This window comes from Xyrauchen texanus, chromosome 37 (assembly GCF_025860055.1).
Source record: "Xyrauchen texanus isolate HMW12.3.18 chromosome 37, RBS_HiC_50CHRs, whole genome shotgun sequence".
In the NCBI taxonomy this organism is placed as follows: Eukaryota; Metazoa; Chordata; class Actinopteri; order Cypriniformes; family Catostomidae; genus Xyrauchen; species Xyrauchen texanus.
The window spans coordinates 26,610,651-26,633,666 of NC_068312.1; the positions used below are offsets into that span (position 1 = coordinate 26,610,651).

Sequence of the window (23,016 nt, forward strand, 5' to 3'; positions counted from 1 at the left end):
CAGATCACCACTCTGTACAATTGTGGTGAGAAGAAAAACATCTCAGAATGCTAATCTAAGATGCGGGTTAGGGCTGTTTTGGCAGCACACTGGGGACCTACACAATATTAGGCAGGTGGTTTTAATGTTGGGGCTGATCGGTGTAGTGTGATAAAATCACTTATTAACCTTTTCTGTGTAAAGTTATAGGCAATTTTACAACTTCGTTGCCATGAAGATGTAATGTCAATAACACCTTAAACCTTAAAATGACTAAAAATTACAATTAAAACAACTTTACGGCTCAAATTATACATGAGTTTTAACAGAAGAATTAATGTAAATGTTTATATAAAATTATAAGCTTCACATTTCCTCATTTACACCCTCCAAAAATTGGCCCCATTCACTTTCATTGTAAGTGCCTCACTGTAAGCTTGATCTTTTTTTTTTTTTTTAAGAAAAGGAGAGACAAGTAAAAAAAACTTTTTTGGAAGTAATCAACAAAATGCCACAAATGCTGTAGATGGAGCTTAACTTAACTCAGAATATTCCTTTAAGAGCTGGGGAAAGTGTAGAACTCAGTGAACGATTGGTGTGAAATATGGAAAGATGTGGAGCAACTCTGTAGATTCAAATTGCATGTGATTCTGTTCATGAGTCATCAGATAACATGACTCATGTATCTTAGAATTTTCATATAAAATGTATTCTCGATTGCCTTAAAAGAGGAAGTGATGCATTACCAGACAGATACAGGTTCCTATTGTTTCAACAACAATAGCAAAGTTTTATATACACTGTTGGCCTTTGCAAGTCCGGGCACAGATATGATCTGATTACAGTGAAAGAAGAAGGTAAACAGTGTTTTTGCCATAGCAATACTTTTTAATTATGAGATAAGAGTCTAATCGTGTAATTTTGTTCATGCCAAAACATTGCAGAACCTAACAGAAAAATAATAATTGTATGGAGTGGTAAAACTTGTAGTTTTTATGCACTTAATTAACTTATTTTATGTGGTTACACGATTTTATGTTTACAATATCACTGATGCATGCAGTTTAGATTTCTCCACATCTGAAAGGCTGCAATGACATGAAAATATAGACTGCCAAATGAGACATGTTCATTTCTGCAAAAATCTCCCACTCCAACTCCTACACCTAAAAATAAATTAACCAAGATGAAGAATATTATTTACAGAGTTTTTAATAACAGTATAGTTTTGATAACCGATTTTCAGGAAAAGACAGAAATCAATTTAAAAATATTTTTGTAATATCTTTTAAAATGTACTTTATAAACGTAATGTATAAGAAAAAGGCAATAAAGGTCCAGATAAACAATTGCAAGTCATTTGACAACAAAAACAAATCTACAGAATTTAATTCCCATAGAATGCTTTCATTATGCAAACATAAATAAGTGTTTCGATCAACACGTTATCATTCTTTCCAAAGAAACTCCTGCAATAAGTGCAATTGTAAACATTACATTAAGTATGGAAAAGATGATAAACATAATGATCCATGGGGATATCTGTAAGTAAAAAAACAAAAAAACATTGTAAGACTTTTATATATTATGCATTTAAGCTAGTAAGATGTAACAATTAAAATTGTTGAGTGAGTCTATGTCTTTGGCCTTATAAATCAGTGAGTTTACTCATTAAATGTTTGAGGTCAACCTCCTATGTAGAAATGAAGGGCAGTAGGCCATACAGAGACACTCAGGGGTGTTTAATCTTTCAAAGTGAATAATACAGATCTAGGTGCCATGATCTTACATTATTGTGGATTTTGAGAATAGCAGGTTTGTCATTCTGTGTGGATTTGCTGATAAGTTTCCTTAAAAGTGAAATAGCTTTACACTAAGTCAGTTAAATGGATCTGTCTTTATTTTACTGGAACAAATAACAATAAACAGATGTAATGTTCACTTACTTTTCCCCCCTGAATCTGACTCTGAATTTCTGCAGGTGTAAAAAAAAAAAAAATGCAATAAAAAAGACTGTATGGCAGCTAACAGAAATATTACTGGTTCAAATCCAAGTGTTCATAGTAGAATGGAAAATACTGTCAAATTGAATAATAAATGCCTCTCATGCCTCTCTTTACTGGGATGTGCATGTCTGGGTGTGACTCATCACTGATAGCATATTTTAGAAGTCTGTAGAGTTCAGTTATATGGTTCATTTTGGGAATATCTCACTATAGTGCCAGTACCAAGGTCTTTACCTCTGTTTTGTCTTATCTGGCGTTTTTCCATCTGGACACAGCAAAGTGAGCTGATGTACAACATGATCTCCCAAATAACATAAACTCCCTTTAATATTAGTAGCCACTGCTCTTGAAAGCACCACAGTCCAACAAATATTGCAGCCGCTAAAAGAGAGTAACAGAAATGGATAAGGGAAGACATGAAGCAAAGACATCGGAAACATAGGGAAATATAAACTAAAATGTAGCTTCACTAGGTAGATTTGGTAGTTAAATCTGAATTAGTTTTCTATGGGAAAATAATCATTAGCATATAAAATGAATGTCTTGTTGATTAAGGTGAAAACAGAACACTTACTAGTAATGCAGGTATTTAGTAGGTCCACAATTATGAGGCTGTACAGCCAATACTTCCTTCTGCGTGTCAGAGTTTGAAGACATTTAAATAAAAAACAGAGACTTGTTGTGTAAATATAAAGTTCCATAAGTGATCTCTTATTCTTGCTAAACGTGTTAGACTGTTTGTTCAATAACAGATGTGAATCCAAATAAACCAAACCATTTCTTTTAGTCCAAAATTCACTGTCTTTGGAAGAGTTTGACAAAAACGTACTTAAATATTGATCTGTTTCTCACCCACACCTATCATATCATGTCTGAACACATGGATTTAACCACTGGAGTCATATGGATTACTTTTAAGATCCCTTTATGTGGATTTTGGAGTCAAAATTTTGGCACCCATTCACTTGCATTGTGAGAGCCTACAGAGCTGAAATATTCTTCTAAATATCTTAATTTGTGTTCGGCAGAAGAAAATTTCATACACATCTGGGATGACATGAGGGTGAGTAAATCATGAGAGAATTTAAATTTTTGGGTGAACTATCCCATTAATCCTGGTTTCCAGTTGGTTTAGCTGTGTACTAGTATAGCTGTGCTGCTCAACAGCAAAACTTTGCTGTTTAACAAAGGCAGTCTTGCTAGTTAAGATAATCTATAAGAGGACACACCAGCACATCAGCATTTTACACTGGGGACCAGCATGCAAAACACACCAAATGCTGGTCTTTCCAGAAGGGTTCTGAAACTTTTTCTCACCTTTACTCATCAAGAAAATAGTTTTCTAATATTTGAAGATATTCGAACACTCACAGCTCATGGCTTGGTCCACAGTGAAGAAAAACTGTGATGGTGTGCAGCAAGCATGTAGCCATGGAAACCACTGTCAGAGTAGGAAATGCAACCTCCAAACCAGCACAATCACACACACACACATACTAACAAATAATTGAAATATTAAAATATATTTAATTTTATTATATTATACAAATATTTTATAAATAGAATAAAACATATTGACACAAAATGACACAAAAATGTATGAGCATGTATGTAAATTTGAGTTTGTGTGAGAAGTTGTAGTGTCAATTACTGTGGTTTCCTTTTATTATTCTACTTTGCATGTCATGGCATTTACAGTATCAGTTAAACCAACTGATTAATGGAATCTATTAAAATATAGCTATGTTGTGAAAATAAATCATTCTTACTTGAATTGCTCTTATCAGTACAAGGATGACAGCAATGATTATGAAAGCTAGTTCAAAGACAGACCCAATCATAGTGACCTGTGAAAAGAGACATTAATGGCCATCTCTTATAGTTTCCGAAATTAACTGAAAGGCAGGAGAATAATTAATATCATGACATTTTGGTAGTCTTGAAAATAGATTGTTGGTACTACTCCATGGAAAGTTGAAAAAACCCCACAAGAGTTTAAAAAGAAATCTGGTAAATTATGCAGCTTTTTTAAGGCACTTACCATTTTTAAAACCGGCCTGATGATTATCAGGAGAGAGGAGTCAAGAAAACATAGACGACTGAGAAGTAAAAGTGCTAAAACACATCTCTGACATGCATATACAAACACGTACACACAAACAGACACACACATCCAAAGTTAGCATGGAGACAAATATGCGTATTTTATATGCAAGCCAAATTATATGTGCATATTATATTTTATAAACTTTGTGTGCAGAAATAAAATAGCACTGCCATTTGTAAGCAGCATATACAGTATTCACATGCATACACACCACATAATCCCCACACTGAGAAGGCAATGTTGGTAGAACTACAGGTAAATAAAAACATTAGGTTAGTGTTTTTATCAAATACATTTTACACCACTGTCTTGTTGTGCCCTGCCCAAAGAAATATTTAAAAGTTCATATGAATAGTTTTTCACCTTGAAAACACAACTATTTTAAATATTTCATACAACATGATATATACTAAGATACTATCGGAGCAAAACAAGTGTAATATAATGTACTGCTATTGTAATTGTCAGGGCATTTTACCTTGGGTGGAGTTTGTATTTGAGGTTGCAGGAAATGCTGATGGAATTACATTAAATTAATTCAAAAGGTTTGGGTTAGTGTTATCATCAAATTAAATTAACACTGTTGTCTTGTTGTGTCCTGCTCAAAGAAATATATACATAAGTATAATTTAATGTATATACATAAGTGTAATTTAATGTACCGCTACTGTAATAGTCAGGGCATTTTACCTGGAGTGGAGTTTGTATTTGATGGTAGAGGCAATGTTGGTGTGACTACAGGTAAATAAAAACATTAGGTTACTGTTATCATCAAATTACTTTAACGCAGTTGTCTTGTTGTCAGTTATCCGGCTCAAAGAAATAAATAAAAGTTTATATCAATAAAGTCAAAGAGTTTTCACATTGAAAACACAACTATTTTATCTATTTCATAAAACATTACAAATAAGATACTATCAGAGCAAAACAAAAGAATAATATAATGTACCGCTACTGTAATCGTCAGGGCATTTTACCTGGAGTGGAGTTTGTATTTGATGGTAGAGGCAATGTTGGTGTGACTACAGGTAAATAAAAACAAAAGGTTAAGAATTATCTTCAAATTAATTTGACACAGCTGTCTTGTATTGTCCTACTCAAAGAAATATATAAAAGTTAATATGAATAATTTCAAAGAGTTTTCACATTGAAAACACAACTATAAACATCAAACATTATGTACACTCACCTAAAGGATTATTAGGAACACCTGTTCAATTTCTCATTAATGCAATTATCTAATCAACCAATCACATGGCAGTTGTTTCAATGCATTTAGGGGTGTGGTCCTGGTCAAGACAATCTCCTGAACTCCAAACTGAATGTCAGAATGGGAAAGAAAGGTGATTTAAGCAATTTTGAGCGTGGCATGGTTGTTGGTGCCAGATGGGCCGGTCTGAGTATTTCACAATCTGCTCAGTTACTGGGATTTTCACGCACAACCATTTCTAGGGTTTACAAAGAATGGTGTGAAAAGGGAAAAACATCCAGTATCGCGGCAGTCCTGTGGGCTGAAAATGCCTTGTTGATGCTAGAGGTCAGAGGAGAATGGGCCGACTGATTCAAGCTGATAGAAGAGCAACTTTGCCTGAAATAACCACTCATTACAACCGAGGTATGCAGCAAAGCATTTGTGAAGCCACAACACGCACAACCTTGAGGCGGATGGGCTACAACAGCAGAAGACCCCACCGGGTACCACTCATCTCCACTACAAATAGGAAAAAGAGGCTACAATTTGCAAGAGCTCACCAAAATTGGACAGTTGAAGACTGGAAAAATGTTGCCTGGTCTGATGAGTCTCGATTTCTGTTGAGACATTCAGATGGTAGAGTCAGAATTTGGCGTAAACAGAATGAGAACATGGATCCATCATGCCTTGTTACCACTGTGCAGGCTGCTGGTGGTGGTGTAATGGTGTGGGGGATGTTTTCTTGGCACACTTTAGGCCCCTTAGTGCCAACTGGGCATCGTTTAAATGCCACGGCCTACCTGAGCATTGTTTCTGACCATGTCCATCCCTTTATGGCCACCATGTACCCATCCTCTGATGGCTACTTCCAGCAGGATAATGCACCATGTCACAAAGCTCGAATCATTTCAAATTGGTTTCTTGAACATGACAATGAGTTCACGGTACTAAAATGGCCCCCACAGTCACCAGATCTCAACCCAATAGAGCATCATTGGGATGTGGTGGAACGGGAGCTTCGTGCCCTGGATGTGCATCCAACAAATCTCCATCAACTGCAAGATGCTATCCTATCAATATGGGCCAACATTTCTAAAGAATGCTTTCAGCACCTTGTTGAATCAATGCCACGTAGAATTAAGGCAGTTCTGAAGGCGAAAGGGGGTCAAACACAGTATTAGTATGGTGTTCCTAATAATCCTTTAGGTGAGTGTATAATAAGATACTACCAGAGCACAGCAAGTATAATATAATGTACCACTACTGTAATTGTCAGGGCATTTTACCTGGAGTGGAGTTTGTATTTGATGGTAGAAGCAATGTTGGTGTGACTACAGGTAAATAAAAACAAAAGGTTAAGAATTATCATCAAATTAATTTGACACAGTTGTATTGTTGTATCCTGTTCAAAGAAATATATAAAAGTTATATGAGTAAATTCAAAGAGTTTTCACATTGAAAACACATCTATTTTAAGTATTTCATAAAACGTTATATATAATAAGATACTACCAGAGCACAGCAAGTATAATATAATGTACCGCTACTATAATAGTCAGGGCATTTTACCTGGAGTGGAGTTTGTATTTGATGGTAGACGCAATGTTGGTGTGACTACAGGTAAATAAGAACAAAAGGTTAAGAATTATCATTAAATAAATGTAACACAGTTATCTTGTATTATCCAGCTCAAAGAAATACATAAAATTTATATGAATAAAGTCAAAGAGTTTTCACATTAAAAACACAACTATAAACATCAAACATTATATATAATAAGATACTATCACAGCAAAACAAGTGAAATATAATGTACTGCTACTGCAATCATCAGGGCATTTTACCTGGAGTGGAGTTTGTATTTGATGGTAGAGGCAATGTTGGTGTGACTACAGGTAAATAAAAATATTAGGCTAGTGTTATCATCAAATTACTTTAATGCAGTTGTCTTGTATTATCCTGCTCAAAGAAATAAATAAAAGTTTATATCAATAAAGTCAAAGAGTTTTCACATTGAAAACACAACTATTTTAACTATTTCATAAAACGTCTAGGTTACGTTTGTAACCTCCGTTCCCTGATGGAGGGAACGAGATGTTGTGTCAGAGAAGCGACACTAGGGGTCTTTATTGAGCGCCGATATTCACCTCTGGACTATGAAAAAAGGCCAATGAGAGTTGGCAACCAGTATTTGCATGTCCCGCCCCCGGACATACGGGTATTTAAGTGGCGCAAATACGGGAGTTCATTTAGGATTTTTCTGAGGAGCCGGAAATGGTCCGGCCACAACAGTGGCTCGGCTCAGCGACGTGGCAGGGGAGACACAACGTCTCGTTCCCTCCATCAGGGAACGGAGGTTACATACGTAACCTAGACGTTCCCCTTCTGTCGCTCTCTCCACGTTGTGTCAGAGAAGCGACACTAGGGGTCCACTTATAAAAGTGCCATGCGCTGAGCCGTGTACGTGAACTGCTGATACAGGAGCGAGCAGGTATTCTTACGTGCAGGACGACCAACTGTATCAGGCTGCACGTACCCTTCCCCAATGCCCCATTTAAGCCATCAGGATTCCTTATCGTTACCCTGGAGGGGAACAAGGTGCTGGCCGCCAACCTGGGAACGGGCCAAGCCTGGCCGGGCCTCTTTTCTCTCTATGAATCTCGCATAGAGCAACTAAGGCCGGGGCCCTTACACGCATTGAGGGAAGGGGGTCTTATCCCTTATTCAGGGTGGAGAAGACCCTGCGGAGGCCACGCCTTCCTGAGAGGGGAGGCAAGTTTAAGTGGCAAAACCATCAGAGGCCTGCTTAGGGCCTATGTGGAAAAGTCGGTGCGGTGGTGGATCCAGCCTCATATAGGGGGAACATACAGCATGGCAACCGAGGCAGCCATGACTGCCTAAGGGAAACACGGGAGTCAGCTCGCCAGAGGGGACAGAACCGTGGTGTTACACACAGGGGGAGTCCGAAGGAGGCCTTACCTGTGGAGCACCTATACCAGTACATGGTAGCTTGCGGTACCCGCAGTGGCTTGGGTCAGCGAGTTCCTCCGCTGAACTGCGACCCACGAGGGCTAGGGAGGAATCAACCAGTGTCCCAAACCTGAGATCTCCTGGGAATGAAGGCGCACTGTTTCCCCTGGTTAGGGGAAGGAGCTAGGTGCAAGCGATTCACCTGGTCAGATCGTGGGCGTGCCACTGAGTTCTACGGGCTCGGTACCTGAGAAAACACGGGACGATACTGACTCAACTCGGAGATTGTAGAATCTCGCAAAAGTGTTAGGTGTTGCCCAGCCCGCTGCTCTACAAATGTCTGCTAGGGCAGTGCCCCTAGCCAGTGCCCATGAGGACGCAAACCTCCCTGGTGGAGTGAGCTCGGACCCGCAAGGCGGGGGCACGGCCTGGGTGTGATAAGCCAGGGAAATGGCGTCGACAACCCAGTGGGCGAGTCTCTGCTTGGAGACAGCTTTCCCTTTCTGCTGTCCCCCAAACCAGACGAAGAGCTGCTCAGAGCATCTGGTGCTCTGTGTGCGGTCCAGATAAATACGTAAAGAACGTACTGGACACAGCAGTGAAAGGGCTGGGTCTGCCTCCTCCCGGGGCAGCGCTTGCAGGTTCACCACCTGATCCCTGAAGAGCGTGGTAGGAACCTTGGGCACATAGCCCGGTCGTGGTCTCAGGATCACGAAAGTATCTGCCGGACCGAACTCCAGGCAAGCGTCGCTAACAGAGAACGCATGCAGGTCCCCGACCCTCTTGATGGAAGCGAGCGCGATCAGCAGGGCAGTCTTGAGAGAGAGGGCCCTGAGTCCAGCTGAGTCAAGCGGCTCGAAGGGGGGTCTCTGGAGTCCCGTAAGGACGACCGAGAGATCCCAGGAGGGGAACAGGTTAGGCCGGGAGGGAGTTATCCTCCGGGCACCTTTTAGGAACCTGACGATTAAGTCGTGCTTACAAGAGACTTGCCGTCTACCGTGTCGTGGTGGGCCGCAGTAGCGGCGACATACACCTTGAGGGTGGAGGGGGACAGCCTCCTCTCCAGCCTCTCCTGAAGAAACACGAGCACTGACCTAACTGCGCACTTCTGCGGGTCTTCGGCTCGGGAAGAACACCATTCCGTGAACAGATGCCACTTTAGAGCGTAGAGATGCCTGGTAGAGGGGGCTCTAGCTTGATTGATTGTATCTATGACGGTCGTTTTTACGTCGGCTAGATCTCTGTTGTCTCAGGAGCGCCTGGGAGCCTTCCGGGTCCTCGAGGGGGTCCGTGAGACAAGGGGCGTGCGCTTCCTGCGGTTTGCTCGACGCTGGGGCTGAGAGCTGGGCCCGGGTTGAGGCGGAGCAGGGGCTTGCCTTCTGGCCATGGGAGGACGCCCTCGGCGAGCAGACGGGGCATGGGCCGTGGCGGCAGGCTTGCGGCGAGGCATGATGTGAGAGATGGCCTCCGTCTGCTTCTTCACCATGGAGAACTGCTGGGCAAAGTCCTCGACGGTGTCGCCGAAGAGGCCGAACTGGGAGACAGGGGCGTTGAGGAAGCGAGTCTTGTCGGCTTCACGCATCTCGACCATGTTCAGCCACAGTTGACATTCCTGGACCACTAGCGTGGCCATCGCCTGCCCGAGAGCTTGCGCTGTGACCTTCGTCGCTCTCAGCGAGGTCGGTCGCTGAGCGCAGTTCCTGCAGCGTGTCGGGATCAGGGCCACCCCCGTGCATGTCGCGTAGTGCCTTGGCTTGGTGGACCTGCAGGAGAGCCATGGCATGCAGGGCAGAAGCGGCGCGTCCGGTGGCGCTGTAGGCCTTCGCTGTCAGCGAGGAGGTTGCTCTACAGGTCCGGGAAGGGAGTACGGGGTGACCTCGCCAGGTGGTAGGGGTACTGGGGCATAGATGGATCGCAACCGCCCTATCCACCTGGGGAATCGCCTCGTACCCATGGCGTGCTCTGCCGTCGAGGGTGGTGAGGGTGGACGAGCCTGTGGCGATGTGACGAGTGGAGAGGGGTGCTCTCCACGAAGACGTCAGCTCGTCATGCACTTCCGGGAAAAACGGGACCGGAGGGGGGCGAGGCTGTGAGCGGCGCCCAGACCCCAGGAACCAGTCGTCCAGCCGTGATGGTTGTGGGGAGGATGGAGGGTTCCAATCCAAGCCCACGCTGTCGGCTGCCCGGGAAAGCATGTCAGTCATCTGTGCGTCAGCCTCAGCCTGGGCGTGCAGCCCGAAAGCGGCAGCCCAGGGGAGTCCTCAGCATCAGATAACCCGCCCTCCGATGCCGCGGCGAGCTCATCTGCTTCCATCGCAAGAGGGTCGGCAGACTGGCTGTGAGGCGAGTCACCACTGCCTCGAGCACGGACGGGAATCATCGAGCGTGTCGGGGTGCGGGTGGTCCGAGGGGGCGTACCCGGCGGAGCTGCACCCGCTGCCATCCCCAAATCACCTCCATCGCCAGCCGCATCGTCCTCAATCCCGTGGGAAGAAGGAGCGACACGGGGGGGGGGGGGCGGCTGGAGTGGCTTGCTCACGGTTGTAAGCAAGCCGCGACCGCAACGTTGTCATGGTCATGTTCTCGCAGTGAGAACATGAACCATCCACAAACGCAGCCTCGGTGTGATCGCTACCCAGACACACGAGACAGCGCCTGTGGCCGTCGGAAGCGGAGAGCACTCTACCGCATCCAGAAACAACACAGGGGCGGAAGGGCATGTTTATAAAGACGCGTCCTTAAAAGGACGTTCAACGCCGCTGTGTTTTGCTCTTTTAGAGGAAATTACTCTTTTAAATAAAATCAGTCTTTTAGGGAAAAAACTTGTGAGAGTTTTTAAATCTGCTCTGTCGATGCGCCCAGGGGCAGGAATGCACAGCCGTGCAAACAGGAGAAAGCCGCTGTTGTGCGCCGTAGAATCCAACAGCATGCAGCAGAGGGATAACAGGAACTCGGTGTGTACACGCAGCAGTTGCAGACACGACCATCGGCTCTGAAGAAATTTTCTGAATGAACTCCCGTATTTGGGCCACTTAAATACCCGTATGTCCGGGGGCGGGACATGCAAATACTGGTTGCCAACTCTCATTGGCCTTTTTTCATAGTCCAGAGGTGAATATCGGCGCTCAAGAGAGACCCCTAGTGTCGCTTCTCTGACACAACGTGGAGAGAGCGACAGAAGGGGAACATTACAAATACAATACTATCAGAGCAAAACAAGAGTAATATAATGTACCGCTATTTTAATTGTCAGGGCATTTTACCTGGAGTGGAGTTTGTATTTGATGGTAGAGGCAATGTTGGTGTGACTACAGGTAAATAAAAACAAAAGGTTAAGAGAAATATATAAAAGTTATATGAATAAAGTCAAAGAGTTTTCACATTAAAAACACAACTATAAACATCAAACATTATATATAATAAGATACTATCACAGCAAAACAAGTGAAATATAATGCACTGCTACTGTAATTGTCAGGGCATTTTATCTATTTCATAAAACATTACAAATACAATACTATCAGAGCAAAACAAGAGTAATATAATGTACCGCTATTTTAATTGTCAGGGCATTTTACCTGGAGTGGAGTTTGTATTTGATGGTAGAGGCAATGTTGGTGTGACTACAGGTAAATAAAAACAAAAGGTTAAGAGAAATATATAAAAGTTATATGAATAAAGTCAAAGAGTTTTCACATTAAAAACACAACTATAAACATCAAACATTATATATAATAAGATACTATCACAGCAAAACAAGTGAAATATAATGCACTGCTACTGTAATCGTCAGGGCATTTTATCTATTTCATAAAACATTACAAATACAATACTATCAGAGCAAAACAAGAGTAATATAATGTACCGCTATTTTAATTGTCAGGGCATTTTACCTGGAGTGGAGTTTGTATTTGATGGTAGAGGCAATGTTGGTGTGACTACAGGTAAATAAAAACAAAAGGTTAAGAGAAATATATAAAAGTTATACGAATAAAGTCAAAGAGTTTTCACATTAAAAACACAACTATAAACATCAAACATTATATATAATAAGATACTATCACAGCAAAACAAGTGAAATATAATGAACTGCTACTGTAATCGTCAGGGCATTTGAACTATTTCATAAAACATTACAAATACAATATTATCAGAGCAAAACAAGAGTAATATAATGTACTGCTATTTTAATTGTAAGGGCATTTTACCTGGAGTGGAGTTTGTATTTGATGGCAGAGGCAATGTTGGTGTGACTACAGGTAAATAAAAACAAAAGGTTAAGAGAAATATATAAAAGTTATATGAATAAAGTCAAAGAGTTTTCACATTAAAAACACAAATATAAACATCAAACATTATATAAAATAAGATACTATCACAGCAGAACAAGTGAAATATAATGCACTGCTACTGTAATCGTCAGGGCATTTTACCTGGAGTGGAGTTTGTATTTGATGGTAGAGGCAATGTTGGTGTGACTACAGGTAAATAAAAAACATTAGGCTAGTGTTATCATCAAATTACTTTAACGCAGTTGTCTTGTATTGTCCTACTCAAAGAAATATATAAAAGTTATATGAGTAAAGTCAAAGAGTTTTCACACTGAAAACACAACTATTTTAAGTATTTCATAAAACGTTATATATAATAAGATACTACCAGAGCACAGCAAGTATAATATAATGCACTGCTACTGTAATTGTCAGGGCATTTTACCTGGAGTGGAGTTTGTATTTGATGGTAGAAGCAATGTTGGTGTGACTACAGGTAAATAAGAACAAAAGGTTAAGAATTATCATAAAATTAATTTGACACAGTTGTATTGTTGTATCCTGTTCAAAGAAATATATAAAAGTTATATGAGTAAATTCAAAGAGTTTTCACATTGAAAACACATCTATTTTAAGTATTTCATAAAACGATATATATAATAAGATACTACCAGAGCACAGCAAGTATAATATAATGTACCACTACTATAATAGTCAGGGCATTTTACCTGGAGTGGAGTTTGTATTTGATGGTAGATGCAATGTTGGTGTGACTACAGGTAAATAAGAACAAAATGTTAAGAATTATCATTAAATAAATGTAACACAGTTATCTTGTATTATCCAGTTCAAAGAAATATATAAAAGTTATATGAATAAAGTCAAAGAGTTTTCACATTAAAAACACAACTATAAACATCAAACATTATATATAATAAGATACTATCACAGCAAAACAAGTGAAATATAATGTACTGCTACTGTAATCGTCAGGGCATTTTACCTGGAGTGGAGTTTGTATTTGATGGTAGAGGCAATGTTGATGTGACTGCAGGTAAATAAAAACATTAGGCTAGTATTATCATCAAATTACTTTAACACAGTTGTCTTGTATTATCCTGCTCAAAGAAATAAATAAAAGTTTATATCAATAATGTCAAAGAGTTTTCACATTGAAAACGCAACTATTTTAACTATTTCATAAAACATTACAAATACAATATTATCAGAGCAAAACAAGAGTAATATAATGTACTGCTATTTTAATTGTCAGGGCATTTTACCTGGAGTGGAGTTTGTATTTGATGGTAGAGGCAATGTTGGTGTGACTACAGGTAAATAAAAACAAAAGGTTAAGAGAAATATATAAAAGTTATATGAATAAAGTCAAAGAGTTTTCACATTAAAAACACAACTATAAACATCAAACATTATATAAAATAAGATACTATCACAGCAAAACAAGTGAAATATAATGAACTGCTACTGTAATCGTCAGGGCATTTTACCTGGAGTGGAGTTTGTATTTGATGGCAGAGGCAATGTTGGTGTGACTACAGGTAAATAAAAACAAAAGGTTAAGAGAAATATATAAAAGTTATATGAATAAAGTCAAAGAGTTTTCACATTAAAAACACAAATATAAACATCAAACATTATATAAAATAAGATACTATCACAGCAGAACAAGTGAAATATAATGCACTGCTACTGTAATCGTCAGGGCATTTTACCTGGAGTGGAGTTTGTATTTGATGGTAGAGGCAATGTTGGTGTGACTACAGGTAAATAAAAACATTAGGCTAGTGTTATCATCAAATTACTTTAACGCAGTTGTCTTGTATTGTCCTACTCGAAGAAATATATAAAAGTTATATGAGTAAAGTCAAAGAGTTTTCACACTGAAAACACAACTATTTTAAGTATTTCATAAAACGTTATATATAATAAGATACTACCAGAGCACAGCAAGTATAATATAATGTACCGCTACTGTAATTGTCAGGGCATTTTACCTGGAGTGGAGTTTGTATTTGATGGTAGAAGCAATGTTGGTGTGACTACAGGTAAATAAGAACAAAAGGTTAAGAATTATCATAAAATTAATTTGACACAGTTGTATTGTTGTATCCTGTTCAAAGAAATATATAAAAGTTATATGAGTAAATTCAAAGAGTTTTCACATTGAAAACACATCTATTTTAAGTATTTCATAAAACGATATATATAATAAGATACTACCAGAGCACAGCAAGTATAATATAATGTACCGCTACTGTAATTGTCAGGGCATTTTACCTGGAGTGGAGTTTGTATTTGATGGTAGATGCAATGTTGGTGTGACTACAGGTAAATAAGAACAAAATGTTAAGAATTATCATTAAATAAATGTAACACAGTTATCTTGTATTATCCAGCTCAAAGAAATATATAAAAGTTATATGAATAAAGTCAAAGAGTTTTCACATTAAAAACACAACTATAAACATCAAACATTATATATAATAAGATACTATCACAGCAAAACAAGTGAAATATAATGTACTGCTACTGCAATCATCAGGGCATTTTACCTGGAGTGGAGTTTGTATTTGATGGTAGAGGCAATGTTGATGTGACTGCAGGTAAATAAAAACATTAGGCTAGTATTATCATCAAATTACTTTAACACAGTTGTCTTGTATTATCCTGCTCAAAGAAATAAATAAAAGTTTATATCAATAATGTCAAAGAGTTTTCACATTGAAAACGCAACTATTTTAACTATTTCATAAAACATTACAAATACAATACTATCAGAGCAAAACAAGAGTAATATAATGTACCGCTATTTTAATTGTCAGGGCATTTTACCTGGAGTGGAGTTTGTATTTGATGGTAGAGGCAATGTTGGTGTGACTACAGGTAAATAAGAACATTAGTTCCCTTTCTGTCACTCATTCGATGTTGTGTCGATGTACTGACGCTAGGGGTCACTCTTGGGAGCCCCAAAGCACCTCAGATCCTTGAGAGAAGGCTATTGAAAATTAGCGAGTAGAATTTGCTTGCCACTCTCCCGGACATACCAGTATAAAAGGAGAAGGAATGCCCACTCTCAGATTTTTTTCTTCGGAGCCGAGCGGTTGTGTATCAGCAAGCTGAATACTACTGCTGTTCCATTCACCTTGAAGAAGTGTATGCTGTTGGATATATGGCGCATTCCAGCGGCTTTCTCTCCTTCTGCACGCCTAGTGCAGATTACGCCCCTGGGCACTTCGACAGCACTACTAAGAGTATGTTTCCTCTTAAGAGTAAACACATTGATGTGAACGTCTTTTTAAATACGCGTCTTCTTAAAGATGCCTTTCTGTCTTTGTGTGATTCCTGGATGCAGTCACTATCTCTCCGCCTCTGACGGCCATGCCGCTGCCTCGCGTGTCTGGGCAGTGATCACACTGAGGCAGCGTTTGTGGATGGTTCATGTTCTCATTGTGAGAAAGCCACTCCAGCTTCCCCCTGAGTTCAATGGGCGCGGTCTTGCCGGGTAAATCTATGCGGACCTCCCTTTCCCCAGCACGCCCATTTGCCCCCGTTGAGTTCAGAGATGAGACCAGCTCGCCTCATGGCCAACTTAACGTCTCTTTCGGGGCTCGAGAGCAGGATGAGTTCTCAATCGCTGCACTGGAGAGCGCACGCAGAGGACTCAACTGGGCTGCAACCTTCGGGTCTGCCCACCCAGTTTGAGGCCGACGCAGACCTGACCGCTATGCTTGCCCGGGCCGCTGCGATTGTCAGGTTGGACTGGAACCCTTTGTCCTCCCCTAAGCTCTAGTGGCTAGATGCTTACAGCCACACCCCCACCCACCCCACGGTGCACCTCTCCTCCAGGGCCTATAGGACTACATTGTCTCTGGTGACCAAAAGCCTACAGTGCTGCTGGACAGGCCACCTCCACACTGCATGCCATGGCCCTCCTGCAAGTACACAAGGCCAAGGCATTGAAAGAGCTGCACGTGGGTAATCCTGATCCCGATGTGCTGTAGGAGCTGTGCGATGGACCTCGCCCTCCAGGCACGAGCACTCGGGCAGACGATGTCCACCTTGGTGATCCAGGAGCGCCATCTGTGGCTGAAACTGGTCGAGATGTGGGACGCCGACAAAGTTTGCTTTCTCAACGCGGCCATCTCCCAGATCAGCCTATTTGGCGACACCGTTGAGGACTTTGCCCAGCAGATCTCGGTGGTGAAGAAGCAGAAGGAGACTATACAGCACAGCTTGCCCCGGTGTGCTTCAAGATTCCGTACCCCGTCTGCTCACAGAGGGCATTCTCCTGTGGCAGCAAAAGCCCAGGTGTCTCCGCCACAGCCAGAGCCTAATTCTCGGCCCCAGCGTAGAGCCGCCCGCAAGCAGTGGACGCCCACCACATCAAGACCTGGCACAAGGACCCGGAAGGCTCCTAAGCACCCCTGAGACGGATGACCCAGGGAGAGAGATGTCCACTACGGAGCTGGTACCTAGACCACTCCATCCTCCAGTGAAGGACTGGAAGGTAAATCTTTTGTTTCCTTTTGTGTTGTGTTCACCACATCCCGAACAGGCTGCAGTACCCACATTGTCAAAAAAGAGCAGTTTCCTCACCCCTTGGGTCACATAATCAGTGTTCAAAGCTGCCGTTGTCAAGGCCGCCAGACACCGAGCACTCGCAGCCACGCCCTGACCTCTTGAAGTCATCTGGTCCCTGGAAGACTTAGGTGGTCTACCGCCTGCAGTGGTAAACATGATCACTCACGCCAGGGCTCCTTCTACGAGGCAGTTGTATTCCCTGAAGTAGGTGTGTTTTCACTAAGTGGTGTTCTTCCTGTGGCGCAGACCCCCAGAGATGCGCAGCGGGGTCAGTGCTTTCCTTCCTGCAGGATAAGTTGGAGGGGTGGCTGTTCCCCTCCACCCTGAAGGTGTACGTAGCAGCGCACCACAACGCTGTTGAAGGTAAGTCCCTTGGTAAGCATGACCTGATCATCAGGATCCTGAAGGAAGCCTCCAAGGCTGCGCCTTTTTCCTTCATGGGACCTCTACGTGGTCCTGCTGGGCCTTCGGAGATCCCTGTTCAAGTCTCTAGAGTCAGTTGAGTTAAAGACCATCTCATTAAAGACTGCCCTCCTGACCGCACTCACTTCCATCAAGAGGTTCAGGGACCTGCAAGCATTCTCTGTCAGCTAAACGTGCCTTGAGTTTGGTCCGGAAGACTCTCACATTATACTGAGACCCCGACCGGGCTATGTGCCCAAGGTTCCCATGACCCCTTTTAGGGATCAAGTGGTGAGCCTGCAAGCACTGCCCCAGGAGGAGGCAGACCCAGCCTTATCGTTGCTGTGTCCGGTGCATGCTTTGCTCATCTACTTGGATCACATGCAGAGCTTTAGACGCTCTGAGAAGCTCTTTGTCTGCTTTGGTGGACAGCGGAAAGGGAACGCTGTCTCCAAACAGAGGCTTGCCTACTGGATCGTGGTTGTCATCACATTGGCCTACCAGACCCAGGGCGTGCCCGCACCTTTGCGGGTTTGAGCACACCACAATCTGGTGAAACACTATGGTCTTCTTTTTCTGTGATCCTCTGTCATGTTTTTAGATTTGTATAATACTGTATCTAGCATTTACAAATGTTTGTTACAAATATATGAACCTGTAGCACTTGTTTTTATAATACACGTGAACCATTCTGAAAGTACTAAAAACACTGTCATGAGCCCCAAGTGTGCACACAGAACAGTGCGTCACACAATCATTCAATAGCACACAAAGACCATGTATTTATTTAATTAAATCACAGTCTTTTGCGGTTTAATAATAACATATTACCAAATCGCAATTTATCGGCTGTGGGAAGGTGTTGCCTGACCACTTTGGCATGACGAGAATTTTTTTTTTCCTTTTTTTATCAAAAGGGGATGACACAATACTAACTAATCAAAATGTAACTATATGTCATATGATCCGCTTTTTCAGCAGTTGTGCACAGGTGCTGCCATGCCATATGTTCCCGTTCCTCTATGAAAAGTGAACATTTATGCAATGTTCTTAACATTTTACATCAAGATAAAAAATATATCCTTTACTGTTAAGTAAAGCTGTATTTTGAACAACTTTATACATGTGCGAAAATGTGTATGTTGCCCTGAGGAAGCACAGAACCGGGAAATCACACTGGGACATAACAACAGTATTAGGTATTCATATCAAATATCCAGATTCAAAATAAGATTAAAACGGAGAGGAGTTTTCACAGTAAATTTAGAGAGCTGCTGCAGAGAGCTAAAAAATATAACAAAGAAAAAAAGAACATTATTAAAACTAAAAAGACCTGTTCGGCTTGTAGTGGCTTTTACAGTGGTGGCCACAGTGGTAGGTGCAGTTGTCGGAAGTATGATTGGCTTTCTTTGCCAAAACGTGAAGTAGTCCTCAGTGAATGCAGCTCTGAAAAGAAAATTGAAGATAAAAATGGGAATGCAAGAATATGAAAACTATATGAATAGATTATTCTATTTAATTGTATTTTATTCATGTATACAATTAATACAGAGAAACTACCTGAAGTAGAATGTTCCATTCTCAGGAACTTTCCATTGCACTGTGATGGATGTTTTATCTAGATTATTAGTGTGGCTCACAGCCCTGCCCTGAAAAATACCAACAAGGTCAACAGTTGGTGTTAGTACCATACTCACCATTTGAGATGTTTAATTAACACTACACATTAATAAAGGCCCAATAAGCCTGTAAAAATGATCAAAAACTCATGTGTGTTGTAGGTGTGAGGCCGGACTCACAGATTGACCATCACAACTCAGGAGTGTGCTGCTGCTCGAGTCAGTCAAAATAAAAGTGCCAGCAGGCGGACAGCTATCACACTTACGGGCCTCCAACAGAAAACCAGTAAATGGAGAATTGATAGTCGTAAGTGACACTGTGGTAAAATGAGAGTGAATGAATTTATAACCCTGAAAAGCATTTGTTTTTGTTTTGTAGTATTTTCTTTGTAATGTTGGCAAGACAAATAACAGTACAGTTATTTTTCATGAAACTGAAACAGAGAGAGAAAGAATATACATTTTAGTTTCGTCAGGTAACTTAAAAAATGTGTCTTAAGTGGTAACATCTAAACTAACTGATTTTATTCATGTCCTTTAATGGAAATACATCACACTGACAAATTTGGTTTGATTACACCAAAGTATGTACATTTTATGGGTTAGATCTGGTAAAAAATAATAGCAGGTTACCACATTTTTCAGTATACCAGTAATGGTGGTATCCACTTCAGAATTCTTGAAGGTTTGAACTTCTGGTATGACCTTGAAAGGGGTTTCAGAGGTTTGTGGTGATATTTGTACATCATTTTCATCCACATGATTGATGTTCATTCCTGAACATTCATCCTCCAATAAACTTCCGTCACTGTAGCAGGTGATGAACTGCAACATGGTAACTCCACATAACAGAAAAAGGAGCCAGTCTGCAGTATTCATCTGAAACAACCATACTTGAAATAAATTGTCCAGTAAAAGATAAACAATATCTTAAAAATTAGAAGAAGAAAAAAAGCACTACTGGTACAAAAGTTAAAACCCTGTTCTTCACCAGACCTCTTATTTTACATAGACTACTAATTAAAATTATTATTTTGCAACATCGCAGCAGCTCCACGAAGCCCATGTAAGCCAAAGAAGAGTTGTCAGATTTTAAAGATTTGATCTTTGGGGAAATACCAGCATGTAGATTTTTAAGGTATTGTTTATCTTCATTATTGTGGACTTTACATAAAGTGATTCTCTGGACAATTTATTTCAGACAGCTCTCATGACAAAACATGTACTTGCTCCGATTCCTTACATCAGTGTCACTAGTTTTGGCACCATTCGCTACATTTAAACTACAACAATGAAAGTTTATTTTTAAAAACTTACAGAGAATCACTTTATGTAAAATCTGCAGTAATGAAGATAAACAATATCTTAAAAATCCAAGCCTCTATTATTATTTGGCTAGTCACATTAGGACATTAAAATGGTTAAAGAAGTTACAACAATTAAATAAATACATCTGTAACTGCACACTGATACATTTCTGAAAACAGCCTTCCTCAGATAGTGTTAGCAGCATAGGCGGATATTGCTCCCCATCTGAGGGTTGTCCCCCCCTAAAATATCATTAAAATATGTGTATTTTAAATAATATAAAGATATATTCTTAAAATAATTGTTTAAGAAATAAAATAATACAAATGCTTATTTTCTGGGTCCTGGGTCCTTATTTTCTGGGTCCTGACCTCCGCGATTTCCGCCTACGATTATTAGCTATTATTAAAATTAAGAGTAGCCTAAGCAGGAACAGAGGCTGCGACAGAAAGACACCAAGGAGTTCTGCAAAGGCACGAGTTATACTTTCTGGACAATAGAAAAGACAAATTACAAGGAAAACTAAAAAAAAAAAAAAAAAAAACATATTTTCTAAGACCATGCAACATTATACAAATTATTTTAATTTGCATGACAAATATGCAAGTATACATTTTGAATTTTGGGATGATTTTGCTGTAAAATGACTTGAAAATTGATACAGAAACAGTCAGGGTCACTCTAATCTATAATCCTTTGAAAAAAATTAGCAAACAAGGATAATGGACAGATCAGCGCAGAGACGTGCATTTACACGTGGACCGGTCTCGAGCGCTCAGCCGCGCAGATCATCATAAACAGAGCTGAGAGAAGCACGTGTTGGGTCACGAATTCGGCATCGATTTTTGTTTTGTTTAAAACCTCTATGAAAGCCCATAATGTGTCGATGATTAAACCAGTTTAAAATTATATTAAACAGTCCCAACATTCTAAAGCATTGGAAAGGAATAAATGAGAAATATGCACAATGAAAATACAGAAACTGTTATGTTTCAATTCACACATCACAGATATTTAAAAAATATATATTTACCATAAACTTATCAATATATTAGTGAGAGAAAACAATTTAATTTCTGGGTGTGTTTTTCTTATGAAAAATGCCATCATTTGTTTTATGGTTACTGCTAATCATTGTTTTATTTTTGGTTACTGTGTGATCTTATTGCAAATGCCACAATTAAAACTATGGATACAATGGAAATTTCCTTCTATGTAAACTCCTTGCTAATGCCCTCTGATTGTAGAAAAAGGCTTTGTTTGTCTTCAGATGGCTGTATTTTAATAATCAAGATCCTTATAAAAAGATCCAAACACTGTTTCTAAACCAACCATTTTTAAAGTATCATGTACAGGTGCATAATGTACTGCATAGGCTAAACTTTGTTTCTTGTGGGGATTGCATTCTTATGAGCCCACAACCAATTTTACAGTCTACGCTTAGTCCAGCATACATAGAAACACTTGCAATGACATTGAATCCTATAAATTACGTATAGACATCAACAAAATACTTTGTTTGGATTACACTGTCACAGTGGCTACAATGTCCATATTTAAATGTTACCTTTATTTCTCTGTCCAACCATGTATTCCTTTCAATCGCAGGCAAATAACTTCTCACTACTCGGTCCAGTAGGGGCTTTTCTGGAGGCTCCTGAAAAAGTCCCCAGTTCTTGTTGATTATCGGTTTAATACATTGTGAGGCAGTACTGTATTCAGTGACAAAAATTGGTCGCACAGATATTTCGTCGTCCAAACACATTTACCAAAATGGCTCTTTAGTAAACATATGGCTTTACATTAACGGATGACGCAGTACATGTTCTATCAAAAGGTCTTTCATTCGCCCTGACGCGTGAAACGACAGAGTTTAAAACTGAAATAGGCTAGATCTATACTTAGTTTTTATCGGAAATTACAGTTGAGAGTATGGTATGAACTAACAACATAAACATCTGACACTGTTTCGAGAGACAATCAGTACTCTTCAACGATTCGCTCCATTTTTAAACCAGAAAAGTGTCCCAAAGAGCACCTTCTGGGATTACTTCACGGGGTCACTCTAGATAGTAGCGTTCTAAGATGTTGTCCTTTTAATAAACAATATATTGTTTAGTGTGTCGTAACCTAGACATGTTTGTTGATCAAAGTTGGTAAAGAAAAAGTAAAGTATTAAATTCCGTACCGTGAGGAACTGCCAGTCTCTTCTGTTCTGTTCTTTCTATTGTAACTATTCCTCATATCGTCTTTCCGCTCAAACAGATTTTACCCAATTAAATAGTATCTGGGTTAGATTTAGGAAAGTGTCTCTGATGCCCTCTTTTGGTGAACTTTTGGGAAATATTAGGTCACGCGCAGAAAGTGATACAATGATCACAGCTTGTAAATTGCAAAATTTGGATCTCATAAATGTAGGCTGTTAATATCTGACGAAATAATTGTTGATATCTGAAAAATAGCTTTTCCCTTCATGGAAGAACTTCATGGATGAGATTACATAGAGCATCTGACCAATCTTCCTTCTTGGTTGTTTAAGGATTTTTGTTCGTTCATTTTA

The 23,016-nt window shown here is 40.3% G+C and overlaps 1 protein-coding gene across 50 annotated transcripts; it reads right to left on the minus strand.

Annotated features, from left to right (window-relative positions):
• Positions 1-900: 900 nt before the first annotated feature.
• On the minus strand, positions 901-22,735 carry LOC127630691 (uncharacterized). 50 transcript variants are annotated; one of them, XM_052108350.1, is made up of 34 exons: positions 22,645-22,735; positions 22,024-22,113; positions 19,799-20,027; positions 19,329-19,465; positions 19,090-19,178; positions 18,863-18,975; positions 15,099-15,143; positions 14,824-14,868; positions 14,541-14,585; positions 14,259-14,303; positions 14,034-14,078; positions 13,809-13,853; positions 13,529-13,573; positions 13,254-13,298; positions 12,971-13,015; positions 12,688-12,732; positions 12,463-12,507; positions 12,148-12,192; positions 11,833-11,877; positions 11,518-11,562; positions 7,129-7,173; positions 6,854-6,898; positions 6,571-6,615; positions 5,070-5,114; positions 4,783-4,827; positions 4,571-4,606; positions 4,304-4,341; positions 4,027-4,113; positions 3,755-3,832; positions 3,357-3,481; positions 2,560-2,618; positions 2,220-2,366; positions 1,926-1,954; positions 901-1,521 (listed from the first exon to the last, which is right to left on the minus strand). In XM_052108350.1, exons 3-34 carry the CDS (start codon positions 20,025-20,027, stop codon positions 1,417-1,419), a joined length of 2,127 nt encoding a protein of 708 aa, XP_051964310.1. In that variant the 5' UTR covers positions 22,024-22,113; positions 22,645-22,735; the 3' UTR covers positions 901-1,416. The 50 variants fall into 50 exon arrangements, with proteins under 50 accessions (XP_051964310.1, XP_051964316.1, XP_051964317.1 ...); XM_052108356.1 differs by lacking the exon at positions 14,034-14,078; XM_052108357.1 differs by lacking the exon at positions 13,254-13,298.
• Positions 22,736-23,016: the final 281 nt, after the last annotated feature.